At 39.8% G+C, this 26,641-nt stretch overlaps 1 protein-coding gene across 8 annotated transcripts in view; it reads left to right on the top strand.

Annotated features, from left to right (window-relative positions):
• The window catches only part of LOC108394392 (S-adenosyl-L-methionine-dependent tRNA 4-demethylwyosine synthase TYW1), a 343,841-nt gene that overhangs the window by 68,377 nt on the left and 248,823 nt on the right, over positions 1-26,641 (top strand). For all 8 annotated transcript variants that reach the window (XM_037002495.2, XM_073215219.1, XM_073215218.1 and 5 more), the window contains one exon: positions 15,103-15,220. In XM_037002495.2, coding sequence (XP_036858390.1) covers positions 15,103-15,220 — 118 coding nt within the window. The remainder of the gene's footprint in view (positions 1-15,102; positions 15,221-26,641) is intronic.

Genomic DNA, 26,641 nt, shown 5'->3' with positions numbered 1-26,641 from the left:
AGTTTTTTACTTCTTTGCAGATTTATGCCCTGTGGCTTCTATGCCCAGCATTTGTCTTGAGGTATCTTTACCACTTGGAGGAATTATGATACTCGGTAAATTTGATATGAGTCACGAATTCTATTTAAGGGTTGTAATTAGGAAGGAAGAAGAAAAGCTATAGAGGTAGCAGACGGAAGAAAACATGGGAGGATTATTTCTTTGACATATCTTCTTGTAGAGTAACAAGCATGTATAGGTTTTAAACTACTAATTAAATTTCGCACACACATTAACATAATAGGAATACAATTACATAACCAAAGCAGATGTATAATTACCAGCCATCTCCAGTGAAGCCATGAAAACCAGTTAGGCACCCTAGGCATTTTTGAAAATTTGTCTATGATATGATGGCTATTGTCCAACTGTACTTGAACAGTCTGAGAGAAATCAGACAAATTAAAACAACCCATTCCTGGGAAGTGTTCACATCCCATATGTTCTTTTAACAGTAGATAGTCTTTAGTTATAAGATTTTGGAGCACTACAACTTGTAGTTCTCCAATTTCATGGTTGAGTTCCAGTAGTATAGATCCAGTCAAATTTGTTGTTTTACTGAAAGCACAGGCCAGCTTAGATATCTCCTTCTTCATTCCAATGGCAAGAACAGGATCCGGTGGGATGGATGGAGCTACAACTGCAGCATCGCCTGGATCTTTGTTGAGGTTTTTTGATGATCATCTTCTATTATGACTCTTCCAGAGAGTGCTGATGTCGGAAGTTCTTCTTCATGTCCTATCTTAGTTCATTTTCTGGGTAGCCAAATTAGGCTTTGATCCTCTGTATAAACAGAAACAGACCCTTTGCCCACACTTTGATATGCCCTTTATACCATTGTGTAGAACTCATTGGAGGTCACCACACAGGAACTGCTTTTTTTTTTTTAAGAGAAATAAATATTATCAGAAAAATGTACCTCCATAGCCGATCATCTGACACCCTTTAAGTGATCAAAATTATGGATATTTAAAGCATGCATAAATCGTTGATTTACAGTTAGTTTTATCCTATCAAGGAGTAATCCCCCTTTGCTTTCTTTCTTTTTTTTTTTTTTATCTTTAGTCTACACTTACATGAAGAATATTATGTTTACTAGGCTCTCCCCTATACCAGGTCCCCCCTATAAACCACTTTACAGTCACTGTCCATTAGCATAGCAAAATGTTGTAGATCACTACTTGTCATCTCTGTGTTTTACAGCCCTCCCCTTTCTCTGTCCCCCCCATGAATGCTAATCTTAATACCCCCTTTCTTCTTTCCCCCCTTATCCCTCCTTACCAACCCATCCTCCCCAGTCCCTTTCCATTTGGTACCTGTTAGTCCATTTTTGGGTTCTGTAATTCCACTGCTGTTTTGTTCCTTAAGTTTTTCCTTTGTTCTTATACTACACAGATGAGTGAAATCATTTGGTATTTCTCTTTCTCTGCTTGGCTTATTTCACTGAGCATAATACCCTCCAGCTCTATCCGTGTTGCTGCAAATGGTAGGATTTGCCCTCTTCTTATGGCTTAGTAGTATTCCATTTTGTATATGTACCACATCTTCTTTATCCATTCATCTACCAATGGACATTTAGGTTGCTTCCAATTCTTGTCTATTGTAAATAGTACTGCAATAAACATAGGGGTGCATCTGTCTTTCTCAAACTTGATTGCTGCGTTCTTAGGGGTAAATTCCTAGGAGTGGAATTCCTGGGTCAAATGGTAGGTCTGTTTTGAGCATTTTGATGAACCTCCATACTGCTTTCCACAATGGTTGAACTAATTTACATTCCCACCAGCAGTGTAGGAGGGTTCCCCTTTCTCCACAGCCTCGCCAACATTTGTTGTTTGTCTTTTGGATGGCAGCCATCCTTAATGGTGTGAGGTCATACCTCATTGTAGTTTTAATTTGCATTTCTCTAATAATTAGTGATGTGGAGCATCTTTTCATGTGTCTGTTGGCCATCTGTATTTCTTTTTTAGAGAACTGTCTGTTCAGTTCCTCTGCCCATTTTTTAATTGGATTATTTGTTTTTTGTTTCTTGAGGCGTGTGAGCTCTTTATATATTCTGGACGTCAAGCCTTTATCGGATCTGTCATTTTCAAATATATTCTCCCATACTGTAGGGTTCCTATTTGTTCTATTGATGGTGTATTTTGCTGTACAGAAGCTTTTCAGCTTAATATAGTCCCACTTGTTCATTTTTGCTGTTGTTTTCTTTGCCCGGGGAGATATGTTCAAGAAGAGGTCACTCATGTTTATGTCTAAAAGGTTTTTGCCTATGTGTTTTTCTAACAGTTCTGTGGTTTCATGACTTACATTCAGGTCTTTGATCCATTTTAAATTAACTTTTGAGAATGGGGTAAGACAGTGGTCCAGTTTCATTCTCCTACATGTAGCTGTCCAGTTTTGCCAGCACCATCTGTTGAAGAGACTGTCATTTCGCCACTGGATGTCCATGGCTCCTTTATCAAATATTAATTGACCATATATGTTTGGGTTAATGTCTGGAGTCTCTAATCTGTTCCACTGGTCTGTGGCTCTGTTCTTGTGCCAGTACCAAATTGTCTTGATTACTATGGCTTTGTAGTAGAGCATGAAGTTGGGGAGTGAGATCCCCCACCACATTCTTCTTCTTTTTCAGGATTGCTTTGGCTATTTGGTGTCTTTGGTGTTTCCATATGAATTTTTGAATTATTTGTTCTAGTTCTTTGAAGAATGTTGCTGGTGATTTGATAGGGATTGCATCAAATCTGTGTATTGCTTTGGGCAGGATGGCCATTTTGACTATATTAATTCTTCCTAGCCAGGAGCATGGGATGAGTTTCCATTTGTTTGTGTCCTCTTTAATTTCTCTTAAGTGTGTCTTGTAGTTTTCAGGCTATAGGTCTTTCACTTCTTTGGTTAGGTTTATTCCTAGGTATTTTATTCTTTTTGATGCAATTGTGAATGGAATTGTTTTCCTGATTTCTCTTTCTATTGGTTCATTGTTAGTGTATAGGAAAGCTAAAGATTTCTGTGTGTTAATTTTGTATCCTGCAACTTTGCTGTATTCCGATATCAGTTCTAGTAGTTTTGGAGTGGAGTCTTTAGGGTTTTTTATGTGCAATATCACATCATCTTCAAATAGTGACAGTTTAACTTCTCTCTTTACCAATCTAGAATCCTTGTATTTCTTTGTTTTGTGTGATTGCTGTGTCTAGGACCTCTAGTACTATGTTAAATAACACTTGGGAGTGTGGGCATCCCTGTCTGGTTCCCGATCTCAGAGGAAAGGCTTTAGCTTCTCGCTGTTCAGTATAATGTTGGCTTTGGGTTTATTGTATATGGCCTTTATTATGTTGAGGTACTTGACCTCTATTCCCATTTTGCTGAGAGTTTTTATCATGAATTGATGTTGAATTTTGTCAAATGCTTTTTCAGCATCTATGTAGATGATCATGTGGTTTTTTTCTTTCTTTTTGGTTATGTGGTGGATGATGTTGATGGATTTTCGAATGTCGTACCATCCTTGCATCCGTGGGATGAATCCCACTTGGTCATGGTGTATGATCATTTTGATATACTGTTGAATTCTGTTTGCTAATTTTTTATTGAGTACTTTTACATCTACATTCATCAAGGATATTGGTCTGTAATTTTCTTCTTTGGTGGGGTCTTTGCCTGGTTTTGGTGTTAGGGTGATGTTGGCTTCATAGAATGAGTTTGGGAGTATTCCCTCCTCTTCTATTTTTGGAAAACTTTAAGGAGAATGGGTATTATGTCTTCTCTGTGTGTCTGATAAATTTTTGAGGGAAATCCATCCGGCCATGGGGTTTTGTTCTTGGGTAGTTTTTTGATTGCCGTTTCAATTTCTTTGCTCGTAATTGGTTTGTTTAACTTTTGTGTTTCTTCCTTGGTCAGTCTTGGGAGGTTGTATTTTTCTAGGAAGTTGTCCATATCTTCTAGGTTTTCCAGCTTGTTGGCATATAGGTTTTCATAGTAGTCTTTAATAATTCTTTTTATTTCTGTGGAGTCTGTCATGATATTTCCATTCTCATTTCTAATTCTGTTGATTTGTGTTGATTCTCTTTTTCTTTTAATAAGTTTGGCTAGATGCTTATCTATTTTGTTTATTTTCTCAGAGAAACAGCTCTTCGTTTCGTTGATTTTTGGTATTTTATTCTTCTCAATTTTGTTTATTTCTTCTCTGATCTTTATTATGTCCCTCCTTCTGCTGACTTTAGGCCTCATTTGTTCTTCTTTTTCCCGTTTTGATAATTGTGATGTTAGAATGTTCATTTGGGATTGTTCTTCCTTCTTCAGGTGTGCCTGGATCGCTATATACTTTCCTTTTAAGACTGCTTTCGCTGCGTTCCTCAGAAGTTGGGGCTTAGTGTTGTTGTCATTTGTTTCTATATATTCATTGATGTCTATTTTGATTTGTTCATTGATCCATTGATTATTTAGAAGCATGTTGTTAAGCCTCCATGTGTTTGTGAGCCTTTTTGTTTTCTTTGTAGAATTTGTTTCTAGTTTTATACATTTGTGGTCTGAAAAACTGGTTGGTAGAATTTCTAAATTTTGGAATTTACTGAGGCTCTTTTTGTGGGCTAGTATGTTGTCTATTCTGGAGAATGTTCCATGTGCACTTGAGAAGAATGTGTATCCTGTTTCTTTTGGATGTAGAGTTCTATAGATGCCTATTAGGTCCATCTCTTCAAGGTGTTGTTCAGTGCCTCTGTGTCCTTACTTATTTTCTGCCCGGTGGATCTATCCTTTGGGGTGAGTGGTGTGTTGAAGTCTCCTAAAATGAATGCATTGCAGTTAATATCCCTTTTTAGTTCTGTTTGTATTTGTTTCACATATGCTGGTGTTCCTGTGTTGGGTGCATATATATTTGGAATGGTTATATCCTCTTATTGGACTGAGCCCTTTTTTCATTATGTAGTGTCCTTCTTTATCTCTTGTTAGTTTCTTTGTTTTGAAGTCTATTTTGTCTGATATTAGTACTGTATCCCTTGCCTTCTTCTCACTGTTGTTTGCCTGAAATATGTTTTTCCATCCCTTGACTTTAGTCTGTGCCCTTCTTTGGGTTTGAGGTGAGCTTCTTGTAAGCTGCATATGGATGGGTCTTGCTTTTTTATCCATTCTGTTACTCTGTGTGTTTTGATTGGTGCATTAAGTCCATTTACATTTAGGGTGACATTGAGAGCTATGTACTTATTGCCATTGCACGCTTTAAATTCGTCATTACCAAAGGTTCAAGGTTAGCCTCTTTAGTATCTTACTGCCTAATTTATCTTGCTCATTGAGCTGTTATATACACTGTCTGGGGATTCTTTTCTTCTCTCCCTTCTTATTCCTCCTCCTCCGTTCTTCATATGTTGTGTGTTTTGTTCTGTGCTCATTTTAGGAGTGCTCCCATCTAGAGCAGTCCCTGTAAGATGCCCTGTAGAGGTGGTTTGTGGGAAGGAAATTCCCTCAGCTTTTGCTTTTCTGGGAATTGTTTAATCCTGCCGTCATATTTAAATGATAGTCGTGCTGGATACAGTATCCTTGGTTCAAGGGCCTTCTGTTTCATTGCATTAAATATATCATGCCATTCTCTTCTCGCCTGTAGGGTTTCTGTTGAGAAGTCTGATGATAGCCTGATGGGTTTTCCTTTATAGTTGATCTTTTTCTCTCTAGCTGTCTTTAAAACTCTTTCCTTGTCCTTGATCCGTGCCATTTTAATTATTATGTGTCTTGGTGTTGTCCTCCTTGGATCCTTTCTGTTTGGGGTTCTGTGTATTTCCATGGTCTGTTCGAGTATTTCCTCCCCCAGTTTAGGGAAGTTTTCAGCAATCATTTCTTCAAAGACACTTTCTATCCCTTTTCCTCTCTCTTCTTCTTCTGGTGCCCCTATAATACGGGTATTATTCCTTTTGAATTGGTCACATAGTTCTCTTTGTATTGTTTCGTTCCTGGATATCCTTTTATTTCTCTCTTTGTCAGCTTCTAAACATTCCTGTTCTCTGGTTTCTATTCCTTCAGTGGCCTCTTGCATCTTATCCATTCTGCTTATTAATACTTCCAGGTTTTGTTTCACTTCTGTGATCTCCTTCCTGACATCTGTGATCTCCCTCCGGACTTCATCCCATTGCTCTTGCATTTTTCTCTGCATCTCCATCAGCATTTTCATGATTTTTATTTTGAATTGTTTTTCAGGAAGACTGGTTAGGTCTGCCTCCTTCTCAGGTGTTGTCTCTGTGATCTTTGTCTGCCTGTAGTTTTGCCTTTTCATGGTGATAGAGATAGTTTGCAGAGTTGGTACGAGTGATGGCTGGAAGAGCTTTCCTTCTTGTTGGTTTGTGGCCTTCCTCTCGTGGGAGAATGGCGACCTCTAGTGGCTTGTGCTGTGCAGCTGTGCGCAGACAGGCCTTCTGCTTCCTGCCCGGCTGCTATGAAGTTTACCTCTGCTGTCTCTGTAGGGGTGCTCTGGCTTGGGCCGCTGCTCCAAAATGGTGGAGCCCCATTGGAGGGGGAGTGGCCGGGAGGCTATTTATCTCCACAGGGGCCCTCCGTGCTCCATGCTGCCCAGGGCCTTAGAGTGCCCAGAGATCCCCAGATTCCCTGCCTGTGGACTAAGTGTCCTGCCCTGACCCTTTAAGACTTCCAAAAAGCACTGTCCAAACCAAAACAACAGCAGCAACAACAACAACAAAACAAAACGCATGATTTTCTTTGTCCTCAGGTGCCGGTCTCAGGCACCTGCTCACTGGTCTTGCTGCTGTGTTTCCCTAGTATTTGGCTCCCTGTCCCTTTAAGACTTCCAAAAAGCACTCGTCAGAAAAAAAAAAGAAAAAAAAAGAAAAACGGAAAAAAAAAAAGGCCGCTCCCATTTCTTTGTTCTCCAGCATTGCCTCAGGCACCCTCTCACTGGTCCTGCCGCCCTGTTTCCCTAGTGTCCAGGTCCCCATGCATGCACTGTGTCTGCGCTCTGGTCTGGATGGCTGGGGCTGGGTGTTCAGCAGTCCTGGGCTCCTTCTTCCTCCCTGCTGACTCCTCTACTCCCGCCGGGAGCTGGGGTGGGGTCGCTCAGGTCCCTCCGGGCCGTGGCTTGTATCTTACCCCCTTCGCAAGGTGCTGGGTTCTCGCAGGTGTAGATGTGGTCTGGATGTTGTCCTGTGTCATCTAGTCTCTATTTTAGGAAGAGTTGTCTTTGTTATATTTTCATAGATATATGTGGTTTTGGGAGGAGATTGCTGCTGCTCTACTCACACTGCCATCTTGGCTCTGCCTCCCAAGGTTAACTTCTTTAATACCTTACTTTCTAACTTAACTCACTTATTGAGCTATTATAAACACAGTCTGATGATTATTTCTCTCCCTTCTTATTCCTCCTCCTCCATTCTTCATATGTTGGGTGTTTTGTTTTGTGCTCTTTTTAGGAGTGCTCCCATCTAGAGCAGTCCCTGTAAGATGCCCTGTAGAGGTGGTTTGTGGGAGGCAAATTCCCTCAACTTTTGCTTGTCTGGGAATTGTTTAATCCCTCCTTCATTTTTAAATGATAATCGTGCTGGATACAGTATCCTTGTTTCAAGGCCCTTCTGTTTCATTGCATTAAATATATAATGCCATTCTCTTCTGGCCTGTGATGTTTCTTTTGAGAAGTCTGATGATAGCCTGATGGGTTTTCCTTTGTAGGTGACCTTTATCTCTCTCCAGCTGCCTTTAATACTCTGTTCTTGTCCTTGATCTTTGCCATTTTAATGATTATGTGTGTTGGTGTTGTCCTCTTTGTGTCCCTTTTATTGGGAGTTCTGTGTACGTCTGTAGTCTGAACAACTATTTCCTCCCCTTGTTTGGGGAAGTTCTCGGCAATTATTTCTTCAAAGACGCTTTCTATCCCTTTTTCTCTCTCTTCTTCTTCTGGTGCCCTTATAATGTGGGTATTGTTCATTTTGGATTAGTCACACTGTTTCTCTTAATATTGTTTCATTCCTGGAGATCCTTTTATCACTCTCTGCATCAGCTTCTATGTTCCTGTTCTCTTGTTTCTATTACATCAGTGGCCTCTTGCATCTTATCCATTCTGGTTATAAATCCTTCCAGAGATTGTTTCACTTCTGTAATCTCACTCTGGATGCCATCCCTTAGCTCTTGTATATTTTTCTGCAGCTCCGTCAGCATGTTTATGATTTTTATTTTGAATTCTTTTTCAGGAAGACTGGTTAAGTCTATCTCTTTCTCAGGGGTTTACTCTGTGATTTTGGTCTGTCTCAAATTCTCCCTTTTCATGGTGATAGAGATAGTTTGTGGAGCTTGTGCAAGTGATGTCTGTGAGGATGTCCCTTCTTGTTGGATTGTGGCCTTCCTCTCCTGGGAGAACAGTGAACTCTAGTGGCTTGTGCTGGGCAGCTGTGCACAAATGGTGCTTCTGATTCTTGCCCTGCCGTTGTGGATTTTAGCTCCGGTGTTGCTGTTGGCATGGCCTGCCTTGGGCTGCTGCTACGATATGGCGGAGCTGCATTGCAGGGGAACGGCCGTGAGGCTGTTTATCTCCATGAGGGGCCTCGGAGCTGCCCTGTTGTCCAGGGGGTTAGGGTGCCCAGGGTGCCCAGAGTTCCCCGGGATTCCCCGCTGCTGGGCTAAGTGTTTCCGGATGCTTCCGTCCAGCTGTGGAGTCCTTGTCCCTTTAAGACTTTCAAAAAGCACTCGCTTTTCTTTGTCCCAGGGGCGCCGGCTGTGAGGACCTGCTCACAAGATCTTACTGTCCTGTTTCCCTAATTTCCAGCACCCATGCATGTGCTGTGGTTGCGCTCTGGTGCGGATGGCTAGGGCTGGCTATTTACCAGTTCTGGTATCCCTCTCCCTTCCTGCTCCTACTCCTCTCCTCCTGCTGGGAGCTGGGGTGAGGGGCGCTCGGGTCCTGCTGGGCTGCGGTTTGTATCTTAACCCCTTCGAGAGATGCTGGGTTCGCGCAGGTGTGGATGTAGTCTGACTGTTGTCCTGTGTCTTCTGGTCTCTCTTTTAGGAAGAGTTGTATTTGTTGTATGTTCAAAAAATATATGTGGTTTTGGGAGGAGATTTATGCTGCTCTACTCATGGTGCCATCTTGTCTGTCCAGCTCGCTGGGTTTTTGTTTTTACAACCACCAGGCGTTCTTTCAATACAGGAGGTTCCAATGACTCCGGCACCACCCCTTCATCCTTCCCCAGCTCCTCCATTTCTGTGGCTGATGGCCCCTTTCTCTCCCCTCCCCTTAGTGCCTCCTCTGCCACAACCTTTACCTTTTTAACTGTGCCTCACAGCAATACCAGCTCAGTCTTTAGAAACTCTTACCTTCACCTCAGTGCTTCACAGCTGGCATTCTCATGCCACCCCCACCTCTGCTTCCCTCAGGATTTTGTCTTTTTCATTCACGGCTTTTTCCTCCTTCAGAGCATCCGGCAGCGCTGCTGTTTCATTCTGTAAGGAATCTTAGCTTTTCAGTGTCACCTTGCTGCCAGTGTTCTCATTCTGTGTTCTGTCACATCAATGCCATTTCCTTCTTCAGGGAATCTACAGAATTTTGCAGCTCACATTCTCGTGCTGCCATTTCTTGGGTCTTTTTCAGGTGCTTTTCCTCTTCTGTAGACTTTTTAATACTGTGAGAGGCAGCCAAACCGCAGTCCCCTCTGCCTCATGGGCACAGTCTGGCTATCAAAAGACCTACTTAACTATACCAAGGGTTATCCTTACTGCCTCAGGTATCACCCCCACTTGCCTCTAGTCCTGGGGTGGTGCTCAGTCCTCTAGGAGGCAAGCCACTTCAGACCACATACCCATTGGGGGACAGTCCACTGTCTCCCCATTCATAGGGCCAGCCTGCTGAATCACCCCTCCCCCAAGGGCAGCTTGTCTTTTTCCTTGGTCAAGAATGAACCCTGCCAACTTTCGCCAGTTGTCTTGCCCATGGGTTTCAGTCCCTGGCAAGATCGCTGTGGATTCAGTGTGACCAAAGAATTGACAGTCAAATGTTTCTTTAGGGTGAAAGGGTTTATTACCCAGCTTGTTCTCCCAGTGGTAGGTCAAGCACTAGTGTCTATGCCTCTGCCCAGAGCACTGGGCCAAGCTCTCTATATAGTGCAATAATAGCTTATTGCCTAAAGGTGTGGAAGTGGTAGCCCAGTAACCAGCCAGTTAAATCATCAAGTGGTTTAAGTTCAGTGAGGATCCTGGCCATAGGAACCCCAACTTCCCCACAGTAGGGAATTACTTCCGAGACATTTAATGCTCTCAAGGTCATGGTCACTTTATTTTCCCCTACCTTTCCTTTCCTTTTCAATTTTACATCTTTGCTTTTAGGTCTGAAATAGACTTAAAAAAAAGCCAAAGAATTCTTTTATTTTTAAATATTTTATAATGTAACTGGGGCCTTTTAATTTTTGTATATAATGTCCCACATTAAACTGATTACTTTTATAATAGACAAGAATGACTCATTAATGTTTGCTTATAAATTTTTTCAGTTCCATCTGGAAATGAAGAGTTGAGAACTCTTGTTAACAGAAGGAAAATTGTTCATTAACTGCATTAAGATTGTATTTCATAATTTGGATTACTTATTTTTATGACAGAATTGTGAGCTTGTTTCTCATTTTTTACATTTGATGCTTAAAAGTGCTTTTTCACTGATTTCATATTTTAGGGCAAGTCCCTGGAGTAACAGAGAAGGTAGAGAAGTTAACTCTGGGTTTCACTGGTTTACCTGTTTTTTTTTTTTAATTTTTAATTTGTTTAAAAGTTTTTAACTTGTGTTACATTTTATTTATTTATTTGTATTTATTTATTTATTTTTTATTTTCATTTTGTCATTAATCTACAATTACATAACGAACATTATGTTTAATAGGGTCGCCCCTTGACCAAGTCCCCCCAACAAACCCCATCACAGTACTTTCCATCAGTGTAGTAAGATGCTGTAGAATCACTACTTGTCCTCTCTGTGTTGCACAGCCCTCCCCATACCTCCCACATTTTACATGCTAATCGTAATACTCCCTTTCTTTTTCCCCATCCTTATCCCTCCCTTCCCTCTCATTCTCCCCAGTCCCTTTTCCTTTAGTAACTGTTAGTCCATTCTTAGGTTCTGTGATTCTGCTGCTGTTTTGTTCCTTCAGTCTTTCCTTTTTCCTAGACTCCACATATGAGTGAAATCATTTGGTGTTTGTCTTTCTCTGCCTGGCTTATTTATACCCTCTAGCTCCATCCATGCTGTTGCAAATGGTAGGATCTGTTTTTTTCTTATGGCTGAATAGTATTCCACTGTGTATACGTACCACATCTTCCCCATCCATTCATCTACTGATGGACACAGGTTGCTTCCATTTCTTGGCTACTGTAAATAGTGGCTTTTGGATGTAGAGTTCTATAGATGTCTGTTAGGTCCATTTATCTGTTCTAGTGTGTTGTTCAGTGTCTCTGTGTCCTTACTTATTTTCTGTCTGGTGGATCTATCCTTTGGAGTGAGTGGCGTGTTGAAGTCTCCTAAAATCAATGCATTGCATTCTCTTTCCTCCTTTAATTCTGTTAGTATTTGTTTCACATATGTTGGTGCTCCTGTGTTGGGTGCATATATATTTATAATGGTTATATCCTCTTGGTGGACTGAGCCCTTTATCATTATGTAATGTCCTTTATCTTTTGTTACTTTCTTTGTTTTGAGGTCTATTTTGTCTGATACTACTGCAACACCTGCTTTTTTCTCCATATTATTTGCATGAAATATCTTTTTCCATCCCTTCACTTTTAGTCTGTGCATGTCTTTGGGTTTGAGGTGAGTCTCTTGTAAGCAGCATAGAGATGGTGCTTTTTTTTTTTTTAATCAATTCAGTGACTGTGTCTTTTGATTGGTGCATTCAGTCCATTTACATTTAAGGTGATTATTGAAAGATATGTACTTATTGCCATTGCAGGCTTTAGATTCGTGGTTACCAAAGGCTCAAGGTTATCTTCTTTAGAATCTTACTGTCTAACTTAACTCACTTATTGAGCTGTTTTAAAGACTGCCTGGTGATTCTTTATTTTTCTCCCTTCTTATTCCTCCTCCTCCATTCTTTATATGATGGTTGTTTTATTCTGTGCTCTTTTATGTTTCCTTTAACTGCTTTTGTGGATGGTTGATTTTATTTTTTGCCTTTAGTTAGTATTTGGTTGGTCTGCTTGCTTTCCTGTGATTTTATTTTCTCTGGTGACATCTGTTTAGTCTAGGAGTGCTCCCATCTAGAGCAGTCCCTCTAAAATACCCTGTAGAGGTGGTTTATTCCCTCAACTTTTGCTTGTTTGGGAATTTTTTAATCCCTCCTTCATATTTAAATGATAATCGTGCTGGATACAGTATTCTTGGTTCAAGGCCCATCTGTTTCATTGCATTAAATATCTCATGCCATTCTCTTCTGGCCTGTAATGTTTCTGTTGAGAAGTCTAATGATAGCCTGATGGGTTTTCTTTTGTAGGTGACCTTTTTCCTCTCTCTAGCTGTCTTTGAAACTCTGTCCTTGTCTTTTATTTTTGTTATTTTAATTATAATGTGTCTTGGTGTTGTCCTCCTTGGGTCCCTTCTGTTGGGGGTTCTGTGTACTTCTGTGGTCTGATCGATTATTTCCTCCCCCAGTGTGGGGAAGTTTTCAGCAATTATTTCTTCAAAGACACTTTCTATCCCTTTTTCTCTCTCTTCTTCTGGTATCCCTATAATGCGGATATTGTTCCTTTTGGATTGGTCACACAGTTCTCTTAATATTGTTTCTTTCCTGGAGATCCTTTTATCTCTCTCTGCATTAGCTTCTATGTGTTCCTGTTCTCTGGTTTCTATTCCATCAATGGTCTCTTGCATCTTATCCATTCTGCTTATAAATCCTTCCAGAGATTGTTTCATTTCTGTAATCTCCTTCTGGACATCATCCTTTAGCTCTTGCATATTTCTCTGCAGCTCCATCAGTGTGGTTATGAGTTTATTTTGAATTCGTTTTCAGGGAGATTTGTTAGGGCTGTCTCTTCAGGGTTTGCCTCTGTGATCTTGGTCTGTATCAAATTCTTCTGCCTTTTCATGGTGATAGAGGTATTTGTGGGGAGCTGGTGTGTGTGTTGGCTTAGAGAAAGTCCCTTCTTGCTGGTTTGTGGCCTTACTCTGCTGGGAGAACAGCGACCCCTCGTGCCTTGTGCTGGGTAGCTGCATGCAGACAGGGTTTCTAATTCTTGCCTGGCAACTGGAGCTCCATGGTTGCTGTGGGCATGGCCAGCCTCTGGCTGCTTCTCCAATATTGCGGAGCTGCGTCGGAGGGGGCACGGGTGGGAGACTGTTTATCGCCGTGAGGGGCCTCCGAACTTTGCTGCTACCCAGGGTGTTAGGGCGCTTGGTGTTCCCTGGGATTCCCAGCTGCTGGGCTAAGTGTCCCGGGACACTTCCGTCCAGCTGTGGGGTCCCTGTCCCTTTAAGTCTTTCAAAATGCACTCGCTTTTCTTTGTCCCAGGTGTGCCGGCTGTGGGGATCCGTTCACAGGTCTTACCGTCCTGTTTCCCTAGTTTCCAGCACCCCACATATGCACTGTGTGTCTGCGTTCTCAGTGCGGATGGCTAGGGCTGGGTGTTTAGCAGTCCTGGGCTCCCTCTCCATCCCCACTCCTACTCCTGTCTTCCCTCTGGGAGCTGGGGTGAGGGGCGCTTGGGTCCCGCCGGGCTGCAGCTTGTATCTGACCCTCTTCACGATGCGCTGGGTCTTGCAGGTGTAGATGTAGTCTGGCTGTTGTCCTGTGTCTTCTGGTCTCTCTTTTAGGAATAGTTGTATTTGTTGTATTTTCAAAAATATATGTGGTTTTGGGAGGAGATTTCCGCTGCTCTACTCATGCCAACATCTTGGTTCTCTCCCTTACTTGTGTTACATATTTTATACAGAGAATTTTGAACATTCACAGAAGTAGCTAATCCCTGTCATTGCCCAGCTTCCAATGTGGACTGTCCTCCCTTTTGCATTAGTTTGGTGCATATCTCAGACATTGTATCATCTGTGAAGTGTTTTCATTTTTAGGGAAAAAGGGTTATTACTGTTGAGTCTGCTCACTGATTCACTAGGGGCTGCACATTGAAAATGGATAGGTATTGAGGGCAGTCTAGGGCTCAGTGGTAGGGTTGCCGCCAAGGTGAGTTATTTTGAATTTCTGTAGCTCTTAGTAAGATCTTATGAATGCCTCCTCTAAAGTTTAATACAGACTTCATGTATGGTCTTAAAATTGTTAATTAGTGCTCTACCATTTTCCAAAAAGACACTGGGATAACTTAAAAGTATATATACATATAAGATTTAAAAAGAGGAGGGAATCTGTGTGAAGGGTGAATGAGGGTGATCTTGTAATATAGAGGCGCTTTCAGAGAATACAAACAAGTGTAATGCTAGGCCTTTTGTCGTGATCAGAGGTGTGCTGCTACATTTTCTAGTGGCAAAGGACGTAAAAAGGAAACACTAATTTCATATCCTTCAGATTTCTTTCTATCACTGGAGACACATTAAAAGGAGCTATTCGGTTGGCAAGTGGAGGAGTATCTTGATCTCTGAGCAGATTATTGTTTGGGCAGCCCAGAGCACTTCTGTTTGACTTATTTTTTGGGGTTCTCAGATGTATTAACCAGTAATAGCTATAATATATTGATCTCCTATTATGAATTGGGCATTGTGCCAGGTGATTTTACTTCATTTAATCTTCAGCACGTTCTGCTCCATAAATAATCTTTTCCCTTTTTTCAGGTGAGGAAATTGAAATTAAGAGAAATAACTTGCTGAATTTAGGCAGTGTATACTCAGATTAATAAAAATATTTGACATCTAGATAAGTGGATTGTAGATTTGTTTTGTGCTTGTATGTGTTTGAGTATATATTTACTCTTTGAAGAAATAAAAGACTCTGGCATGTCTTAGGTCATTGTCTGACTGGAAATGTATTCACTTTGGAGAGAACAGGGCTGTGGACCATGTGGTTGTGATGAACCTTTTTATTCATGCTGCGTGTTCATGCTTGTTGTGTTGTTACTTTTATTGCATGTTGCCAATTCTGGATTTCCTTTCTTTTATTTTAAATACAGAGAGAAAAGGAGCAGCAGGAAGAGGAAACTAGTTTGTTCAGAAACACAGTGAAGAATGAAGCCAGTGAAAGAAGAGCTATGATAACTCCTGCTCTCCGAGAAGCTCTTATTAAGCAAGGTGAAAATTCTCAAGAAATTGTTTTAATACTATGCTCTGGAGCATTCTAATTTAATGCCAAAAAAAGGAAGGATAAAATAGGGATTGCCAAGAGGAAAGAAGGTAATGAAGTCCTTTTCTAGTCATCCCAATAGCTCTGTTGTGGTGGCAGTGACAGCTGTTTAAGTAGTCACAGCCTAATTTCTGTGAATCACTTGTGTGGTGGTTGCCTGGCTGGCAAATTTCCTCCTTGCTTGGCTTATTGGGATGTTAGCATCAGTGTGGCTCAGGTATGCAGACAGAAAATGCCATCACTTGCTTCTTTACAAATCACTGTTTACTAAAGAAAAATTATTAAATATAGAAAAAAGCATATGTTAATATTAGGCTGTTAATTAAAAGTGTTTTATGTAGAAGCGTATCTGGATTTTTGTGGTCATGCCTTAATTAAGGAGGCTGCAGTTGAATGAACAAATAATAATACTGGGTTCCTGTAGAAGAAAGAGTAGTGAATTGGGAGTCAGTAGACTGATTTCCTTCCCTCCCTTCTGTATTTATTGAGAATCTTTTACATGGCAATTCCAGCAATACAGAGAAACATCATATACAGATCTCCTTCAAAGGAATCATCAACCTTTTAGAGCAGATAGATAAGAATATAGATTGTCTATCTATCTATCTATATATATATATGTCTCAATATATGTAAAGTGTATAAAATCTGCCTCTTAACTGAGTATTTAGACTATTTAAAGTGATTTTATGATAGGTTAAAATCTATCATCTTGCTGTTTTCTGCTTATCTCATGTGTTCTTTGACTTCCTTTTTCCTGTTTTTTGCTTTCTTTTTGATTAATTTTTTTATCATTCTGTTTTATTTCCTTTGTTGGTTCATTAGCTACAGCACTGTTTTGTTATTTGGTGGTTATGTTGAGGTTTTATACTATATCTCTTTATCATATCATAGTATATCTGAGTGGTGTTACAGTACTTCATGAATAGAAGAACCTTTGATAGTATACTTCCCGTTTTTCTCTTCTCAACCTCTGTATGCAATTGTTACACATTTTGCTTGATGTGTTTACTTTTACAAAGTTATAAATCTTATACTACATTGTTACTCTTTTGGTTTAAATAGTTTTATCTATTGAAAATTTAAATAATTAGGAACAGTCTTATATATTGACTCCTGTAGTACCACTTTGTATAGATCTGTGTTCTCTCTGTTAGCCTTTTTGTTCTGTCTGAAGGACTCCTGGCATTTCTTGTAGTGTGGGTTTGTTGGTGATGAATTATTTCAGCTTTTGTATATTAGAAAAAGGATTTATTTTGCCTTCATTTTTGAAGAATATTTTTGGATGGATATAGAATTATAGGTTGACCATTTTTTCTTTTGATGCTTAAAAGATGTTGTTCCATTGACTACTTGCTCCCCTTGTGATGTTTTTGACCCCCAGGATACTACTTTTAAGATTTTCTTATAATTACTGATTTTGAGCAATTTAATTGTAATGTGTCTTAATGCAGTTTTCTTCATGTTTCTTTTACTTAGGATTTGTTGAGTTTCTTGTTCTGTGGATTTATAGTTTTAATCAAATTTGGACACATTTTGGCCATTCAAATATTTTTTTGTCACACTTTTTTTCTCCTCTTTCTTGGGGACTCCTCAGTTCCATGTATATAATAGGCTATTTGAATTTGACCAACAGCTCACTGATTCACTTTTTTTTTTTTATTAAGGTATCACTGATATACACTCTTATGAAGGTTTCACATGAAAAACATTGTGGTTACTACATTCATCCATATTATCAAGTCTCCCTATACCCCATTACAGTCACTGTCCATCAGTGTAGTAAGATGCCACAGAGCCACTACTTGTCTTCTCTGTGCTACACTGTCTTCCCTTTGATGCCCCCACACCATGTGTACTAATCATAATACCCCTCAATCCCCTCCCTGCCCACCCATCCTCCCCCACCCCTCCCCTCCCCTTCCCCTTTGGTAACCGCTAGACCCTTCTTGGAGTCTGTGAGTCTGCTACTGTTTTGTTCCTTCAGTTTTGCTTTGTTGTTATACTCTAGAAATGAGGGAAATCATTTGGTATTTGTCTTTCTCTCCCTGGCTTATGTCACTGAGTGTAATACCCTCTAGCTCCATCCATGTTGTTGCAAATGGTAGGATTTTTTTTCTTCTTATGGCTGAATAATATTCAATTGTTTATATGTACTACATCTAATTTATCCATTCATCTACTGATAGACACTTAGGTTGCTTCCATATCTTGGCTATTGTAAATAGTGCTGCAGTAAACATAGGGGTGTATATGTCTTTTTGAATCTGAGAATTTCTTTTATTTGGGTACATTCTAGGAGTGGAATTCCTTGGTCAAATGTTAATTCTATTATTAGTTTTTTGAGGAACCTCCATATTGCTTTCCTCAATGGTTGAACTAATTTACATTCCCACAAGCAGTGTAGGAGGATTCCCCTTTCTCCGCATCCTCACCAACATTTGTTGTTCCTAGTCTTCTTTGTGTGTGTATACTTTTCTGTATGCATAGTAGGCTTTATTAGAAAGTTTACATATAGAAAAAATAGCAGAGCAGGGGAAAGTAAAGAGGGGTACATTTGAAAAAAGATAATACATGAGTTGACAACTCTTAAAGTTGGATGATGAATACTATTCTAGTTTTGTATGTATTGCAATTTTTTATAATATAAGGTGTTGAAAAAGATTACTTATGAACTTAGGAAACTTGAGTAAAAAGATTCAGAAGCAAGATATAAAAGTAGTACATCCTTTAAAATGACTTTGAATTAAGATATAGTGCATTAAAAATAATCAATTTTTCTTTATAATTTTGCTGAAAGTGACAATTTTTCTAAGAAAAATTCTTGGCATAATTATGAAGAAGAACTCTGCAAACTAAGATACAGAGGTATTCTAATTCTGGTGGAAAGTTGTTCATATTTTGTAGTATAGTACAATACTTAAGATTTTAAATAACAGAAATAAAGAATAAAATCTGTCTCCTAAGAACAAAGCAAATGAGTTGGTTCTGATATGAGTAAAACTAAGAGTTTTCATCATGTCAACTATGTGTGGACATCTTTTGCATTAATCCTGATATTCTAATTCTCCCTCCAGCCCCTCTCCTTGTCTCTTAGGAGTCAGTAATGTTTATCAAATACTAGGAGACAACTAGCAGCCCAAGAAAGATACATAAATAGTGATTAGTGCATGCAGAAAACTACCAAGAAATAGACAAGCCTCCTTGGTTTTATAACAGTCGTATTATATCTAGCAGTTAGAGGATCTTATGAATTTAAAAGCAGTGTTTTCTATTTAGCTGAAGAACAGAATTGGCTGCACTGGAACACATCAATGAATCCAAATTTGTCTTTGATTTTTCTTAAAATGCCTCATCCCACTCAAAAGGATTATATGAACATCATTACAATTATAGTTATTCCCCAACTTACAGAAGGGTTGTGTTCCAAAAGTTTACCTCTAATAAGTTTTCTGGAACTCAGATCACATTTTCTTGCTGAAACAACTTTATAAAAGGTAGATAGGCCAATCAGGTCAACCCACGTACTTCTATAAAGCTCAAATTTACTGGACCTACTATGTTTTACTGTAGTAGTGTGAGGTTTTCCCCAACTACCATCTTGCACCATTTCTTTGATAAATGCAATAGGGACTCAGGGAATACCACTCCTCTCTAATGTCTGTGCACATGTGTGCACGCACACCCCTTATCCAGGTCTGTGTGCCAAAATTCCTTTACTCATCAGTATAAGCATACTGGAGCAGTGTGAGGTGAGGGTCTCTGCATTTGTAGGCTGTAGGAAGTCAGGGTTGCAGAGCTTATTAAGGACAATGGTCGTGGAAGGTCTATAGTTAAGTGTTCCATGGGCCTCACAGAAGCAGGGTAGAAACAGTGGATTCTAGCTCCCACCAGGTTTACCTTAACAGAAAGATGGCTAAAAATATTAGAAACTTCCTAATAATCTATTTTAATACATACTTTTTATAAACTCAGAGCAAACTTTAGGTTACTTTGTGTACTTTAGCTATATCCAAAGCTGTAACAAGGGTCTCTCTTCTCTAACTGAAGAGATGGAGGAGGGTCCTACATAGCAACTAAACTGATGGCCTCCTTGATGACAGCAGCACACCATCCCTGGGCCACAGGAGAAGGTATTAGCAGGAGGTCCTAGAAACCAGTGTCTAAGGAGAGAGCTGCCTATATTTGGGATCTGTTTTCTACTCTACCTAAAGGCAACTGGATTTCATTGCTTAAAGATTTTTAAGCCACAAGATTGTTTTCATGGCTGCAAGAAAAGGTAATAAGCCCAGAGATAAAATGATTTAATTTCATATGCAAATTCTCATATACTTATTAATTTGACTATTTGAAAGAAAAATATATACAGATTCAGTACTTGCACAAAGCTAGGTATTCTATTATGTAGGCCTCTTACCAATTTGCATATATTTTTTAAGTTCAGAACTTTATGAGCACGATTTAATTACACAGTGCTACCATAAGATCTTAACTATATTTTTAGAAAGTCCAGATCCTAAAATGTGACACAACTTCCCAGAAATCACTATAGAATCACATCAGAATTCCAGATCCCCCATCTCAAACTCAGCTGAGGTCTACTCCACCTGCCTGCATAGGTGTTGGCCTTGTTCACGAGATTGGTGCAGGCGTGCACATCAGCAAAGGCCCAAATTCCTAAGCAGTTGACAGGGTGAAGCTGAGACTCCAAAAATTCACAAGTTGTCTTCACATCCTGTAACTGTAACAGACCAGCTGCTGGGAGGACCTGAACATTTTCTTATGTAACCTGAATTTCTGCAGTGTAGACATAATCAGTTAGTATCTGCAGGGTCCAGCCATCTACCTTTTTTATTTGAACTTTCTTGGCTCGGCTCTTACTCATCTCACCTGTACACATGGTGTGAAAATAAGGACTACAGGCAGCCAGGGCCACTCTGTGAGGAGAGATTTTCATGTCTTCAGCCACAATTGTGATATGGCACAGCAAATTTTGACTTCTTAACTCATCCATGACTTTAAAAGCTTTCTTCATATGCCATGGGTTCACTGTCGCTGGGCAGTGTTTCTCAGTATTGTCTTTTGAATTGAAAGGCTTCTGGTGACACTGCTTTGTGCATGCGGGAGACAATGCGGGGTGGCATCTCCTATGTGGCTCGTCACGGGCTTCAGAACACAGGCCTTGATCGCTCCAGCACCATTCCAGCCACTGACACCAGCTACGTCCACCCACAGCGCCACGTTCCATCAGCCCCTAGGGAGCCACGCTCCATTCATTGCACACCCCCACAGAGGACCCCGTGGCCATGTCCGGGCTGGGCACTATGTCAGCCTGTGCGCCCTGTGCTCGCCCAACTACGGGGCGGCGGTGGCAGTAGCACCAGTGAGTGCACGGCTCCATTCCTAGTCTTTTTGATGTAGGCCATCCTAACTGGTGTGAGGTGATATCTCATTGTGGTTTTAATTTGCATTTCCCTGATAATTAGTGATGTGGAGCATCTTTTCATGTGCCTGTTGGCCATCTGAATTTCTTCTTTGGAGAATTGTCTGTTCATATCCTCTGCCCATTTTTTAATTGGGTTATTTGCTTTTTGAGTGTTGAGGCATGTGCATTTTTAAATATATTTTAGATCTTAACCTAATGTTGGATATGCCCTTTACAGATATAATCTCCCATACTGTAGGATGCCTTTTTGTTCTGATTAGTGTCCTTTGCTGTACAGAAGATTTTAGCTTGATGTAGTCCCTTTTATTTTTTTTTGCTTTTGTTTCCCTTGCCCAAGGAGATGGGTTCAGGAAAATGTTGCTCATGTTTATATTCAAGAGATTTTTGCCTATGTTTTCTTCTAAGAGTTTCATGGTTTCATGACTTACATTCAGGCCTTTGATCCATTTCTAGTTTACTTTTGTTACGGAGTTAGACAATAATCCAGTTTCATTCTCTTACATGTAGCTTTCCAGTTTTGCCAACACCAGCTGTTTAAGAGGCTGTTTTCCCATTGTATATCCATGGCTCCTTTATCGTATATTAATAGACCATATATGGTTCGGTTTATATCAGGGCTCTCTAGTCTGTTCCACTGGTCTATTGGTCTGTTCTTGTGCCAGTGCCAAATTGTCTTGATTATTGTGGCTTTGTAGTAGAGCTTGAAGTCGGGGAGTGTAATCCTCCCAGCTTTATTCTTCCTTCTCAGGATTGTTTTGGCTATTTGGGGTCTTTTATGGATCTATATGAATTTTAGAACTATTTGCTCTAGTTCGTTGAAGAATGCCTTTGGTATTTTGATAAGGATTGCATTGAGTCTGTAGATTGTATTAGGCAGAATGGCCATTTTGACAATATTAATTCTTCCTATCCATGAGCACAGGATGTGTTTCCATTTATTGATATCTTCTTTAATTTCTCTCATAAGCATCTTGTAGTTTTCAAGGTATAGGTCTTTCAGTTCCTTGGTTAGGTTTATTCCTAAGTATTTTATCCTTACTGATGTAATTGTAAAAGGAGCTCATCATTAGTATATAGGAATGCAACAGATTTCTGTGTATTAGTTTTGTATCCTGCAACTTTGCTGAATTTGGATTTTAGTTCTAATAGTTTTGGAGTGGATTCTTTAGGGTTTTTTATGTACAATATCATGTCATCTGCAAGTAGTGACAGTTTGACTTCTTCTTTACCAATCTGGATTCCTTGTATTTTTTTGTTTTGTCTAATTGCCATGGCTAGGACCTCTAGTACCATGTTGAATAACAGTGGTGAGAGTGGGCATCCCTGTCTTGTTCCCAATCTCAGAGGAAAAGCTTCTCACTGTTCAGTGTGATGTTGGCTGTGGGTTTGTAATATATGGCCTTCATTGTGTTGAGGTAACTGCCCTCTATACCCACTTTGTTGAGAGTTTTTATCATGAATGGGTGTTGAATTTTGTTGAATGCTTTTTCAGCATCTATGGAGATGATCATGTGTTTTTGTCCTTTTTGTTGATGTGCTGGATGATGTTGGTGAATTTTCGAATGTTGTGCCATACTTGCATCCCTGGAATAAATCCTACTTGATCATTATAGATGATCTTTTTGATGTGTTTTTGAGTTCAGTTTGCTAATATTTTGTTGAGTATTTTTGCATCTATGTTCATCAGGGATATTGGTCTCTAATTTTCTTTATTTGTGGTGTCTTTGCCTGATTTTGGTATTTGAATGATGCTGGCTTCATAGTATGAGTTTGAAAGTATTCTGTCGTCTTCTACTTTTTTGAAAACTTTAAGGAGGATGTGTTTTAGGTCTTCACTAAATGTTTCATAAAATTCAGTGGTGAGTCCATCTGGACCAGGAGTTTTGTTCTTGGGTAGTTTTTTGATTACCAGTTCAATTTTGTTGCTCTGGTAATTGGTCTGCTGAGATTTTCTGTTTCTTACTGGGTCAGTCTTGGGAAAGTTGTATTTTTGTAGAAAGTTGTCCATATCTTCTAGGTTATCCAATTTGTTAGCATATAATTTTTCGTAGTATTCTCTAATAATTCTTTTTATTTCTGTGGTGTCCGTAGTGATTTTTCCTTTCTCATTTCTGATTCTGCTTATGTGTGTTCACTGTTTTTCTTGATAAGTCTGGCTAGGGGTTTGTCTATTTTGTTTATTTTCTCAAGGAACCAGCTCCTTCTTTCATTGATTCTTTCTACCGTTTCATTCTTCTCGATTTTATTTATTTCTTCTCCAATCTTTATTTTGTCCCTTCTACTGACTTTTGGCCTCAGTTTGTTCTTTTTCTAGTTTCATTAATTGTGAGTTTACACTATTCATATGGGATTATTATTCTTTCCTGATGGAAGCCTGTATTATAGTATACTTCCCTCTTTAGCATGGCCTTCGCTGCATCCCACAGATTTTGTGGTGTTGGTTATTGTTGTCATTTGTTTCCATATATCTGTGTTTGTAGTTGGTCATTGATCCATTGATTATTTAGGAGCATGTTGTTAAGCCTCCATGTGTTTGTGGGCTTTTTGTTTTCTTTGTGTAATTTGTTTCTAGTTTCAGATCTTTGTGGTCTGAGAAGCTGGTTGGTACAATTTCAGTCTTTTTGAATTTACTGAGGCTCTTTTGTGGCCTAGTGTATGATCTATTCTTGAAAATGTTCTATGTGCACTTGGGAAGAATGTGTATCCTGCTGGTTTTGGGTGTAGTGTTCTGTAGATGTCTATTAGATCCATCTGTTCTAATGTGTTGTTCAGTGCCTCTGTTGTCCTTACTTATTTTGTGTCTGGTTGATCTGTCCTTTGGAGTGGTGTGTTGAAGTCTCCTAAAATGAATGCATTGCATTCTATTTCCTCCTTTAAATCTATTAGTATTTGTTTCACATATGTAGGTGTTCCTGTGTTGGGTGCATAGATATTTATAATGGTTATATCCTCTTGTTAGACTGCCCCCTTTATCATTATGTAATGTCCTCCTTTGTCTCTTCTTACTTTCTTTGTTTTGAAGTCTACTTTGTCTAATACAAGTACTGCAACTCTTGCTTTTTTCTCTCCATTAGTGGCATGAAATATCTTTTTCCATCCCTTCACTTTTAGTCTGTGTATGTCTTTGGGTTTAAGGTGAGTTTCTCCTAGGCAGCGTAAAGATGGGTCTTGTGTTTTTTTCCATTCACTGCCTCTTTGTCTTTTGATTGGTGCATTCAGACCATTTACATTCAGGGTGATTATCAATAGGTATGTACTTAATGCCATTGCAGGCTTTAGATTCATGGTTACCAAAGGTTTAGGGTTAAGTTCCTTACTATCTAAGAGTCTTAAGTTAAACTCACTTACTATGGTATTATAAACACAATCTAAAGGTTCTTTTTTTGTCCTCGTCTTCTTCATCCTCCATTCTTTATTTATTAGGTATCATATTCTGTACTCTTTGTCTGTCCCTTGATTGACTTTGTGGGTAGTTGATTTAATTTTCATTTGCTTAATAATTAATTGTTCTACTTTCTCTACTGTGGTTTTATTACCTCTGGTGACAGCTATTAAATCTTAGGAACACTTCCATCTATAGCAGTCCCTCCAAAATACACTCTGGAGATGTTTTGTGGCAGGTAAGTTCTCTCAGCTTTTGTTTATCTGAAAATTGTTTAATCCCTCCTTCAAATTGGAATGATAATCTTGGCAGATAAAGTATTATTGGTTCAAGGTCCTTCTGCTTCATTGCATTAAATATATCATGCCACTCCCTTCTGGCCTGTAGGTTTCTGCTGAGAAGTCTGATGGTGAGCCGGATGGACTTTCCTTTGTGTGTGATCTTATTTCTCTCTTGCTACTTTTAATAGTCCTTATCCTTGATCTTTGCCATTTTAATTATTATATAGCTTGACTTTGTCTTCCTTGGGTCGCATGTGTTGGGACATCTGTGTACCTCCATGGGCTGAGAGACCATCTCCTTCCTCAGATTGTGGAAGTTTTCAGGAATTACCTCCTCAAAGACACTTTCTATCCCTTTTTCTCTCTTCTTCTTGTAGCCCTATAATATGAATATTGTTCCATATGTATTGGTCACACAGTTCTCTCAATGTTCTTTCATTCTTAGAGATCCTTTTTTCTCTCTCTCTCAGCTTCTTTGTATTCCTCTTCTCTAATTTATATTTCTTTTATAGTCTCCTCCACTGTATCTAATCTGCTTTTAAAACCTTCCATTATATGTTTCATTTCTGATGCTGTGTTCTGTAATGATTGTATCTCCGTCTGGAATTTATTTCTGAATTCTTGAATATTTTTCTGTACTTCCATGAGCATGTTTATGATTTTTATTTTGAAATCTCTTTCAGGAAGATTCATGAGGTTGATTTCATTTGACCCTTTCTCTGGTTTATTTACAATTTTACTTTGAACCAGGTTCATTTGGTGTTTCATGTTTATATGTGGCATCCTCTAGTGCCCAGTAGGTCCACTCTCAAGCTGCTCAGCCTCTGGAGCAATGTCAAAGGTTGCAAGGGAGTGGGGTTGGTGCCCTGTTCCCTGAGGTTTATTCTTTTCTCCAGGTGTATGCAGTCTGGCACAGCCCTCTTTCCTGTTGCTCTTTCATGATTAGTTGTTTTAATTATATTTTCGTGTCTTAGGTGTTTTTAGTAGGAAGCCTCTGTCTCACCTCTCATGCCGCCCCCTTTAATCTCCTCCTCAGTTTCATATATTTAATGAATGAACTGTGAATGAACTCAAGAAGACAAATATATGGGTGATCACAGGGAGAAAATTGAAGAATTTCAGTGTCTAAAATAGGCATGAGGAAATGCTCTATTACTGTGCTCTATCTTAAAATTCTCTTCCTAAATTTTTCAAACATGGGAAATCATGATATGGTTCCATTAAAATCAGTTACCTAAAATGCATATGAAAACTCATTGCAATTCAGATGAAGGCCTTGCACTATTACTTCTGATTCAGTAAATATGAACATATATAAATGTCTTGACAACCAGAAGAATATTTTTAGTTGCATGTTTTTTATTTTGAAGTATCTTTCAGGAAGATTGATGAGTTCAGTTTCATTTGGCCCTCTTTCTGGTGTTTGTGGGATTTTGGTTTCAACCAGGTTTTTTGACATTTCATATTTGTAGGTGGTGCCCTCTAGTGCCCTGAAACCCTACTCTCTGGAGCTGCTCAGCTCCTGGAGCGATTGTGGAGTCACAGGGGAGCAGCAGTGGTGTCTGAAGGGAGGACAGAGGTCTTTCCTGTTTCCCGGCTGCAGTGCCTGTCTCCTCTGCTAGGGCCAGTGGGCCAAGCTCACAGGAGAAGCCTCTAATGCTTTGCACTTGTGGTGACGTAGGTGGGGCCAGCCTCTAGCTGGCCTGGCGCAATGTTGGGGGCAGCTTGTTTGTGAGCCAGTACCTGCTGGGCAGAAGTGCAGCAGGCTGCATGTCATGGTTGGGGTCCTCGAGCTGCATAGCCAGTCAGGGGGATAGAGCGCCTGAAGCTCCTGGAAGTTCCCAACCTCCTGAGCAGTGTGCCTGGACAATTTTGTCCACCTGTCCTTTCTCCTGAGCACCAAACTCTGTGCAATCTTTTTGCCCCTTTAACAGCCCTCTCGCTGTTGTGAAGTCTCTCAGAGTGCCTGCCTTTCTTTTGTCCCAGAGTGGCTGGTTGTGCGTATCTGTTCTCCATAAGCAGCTGTAATCTCAGTCTCTCCAAGTGTTCTGCCTGTGTTAGTTTTCCAACCCTACTAATCTCCAGAGCACCATATAATACAGGTTCATGCTCCAGGACTGGGTGTTCAGCAGTCTTAGGCTTCCACCCCCTTCCCTTTCTGTTTTTCTTCCTCCCTCTGGTGAGCTGGGATGGGAGAAGAGCTTCGGTTCCTCTGCATCACAGCTTTGGTACCTTACCTTTTTCGTTGAGGTATGCTGCT

The sequence above is a fragment of the Manis javanica genome, chromosome 10 (assembly GCF_040802235.1).
Source record: "Manis javanica isolate MJ-LG chromosome 10, MJ_LKY, whole genome shotgun sequence".
In the NCBI taxonomy this organism is placed as follows: Eukaryota; Metazoa; Chordata; class Mammalia; order Pholidota; family Manidae; genus Manis; species Manis javanica.
This window is presented reverse-complemented; position numbering and strand designations above follow the sequence as displayed.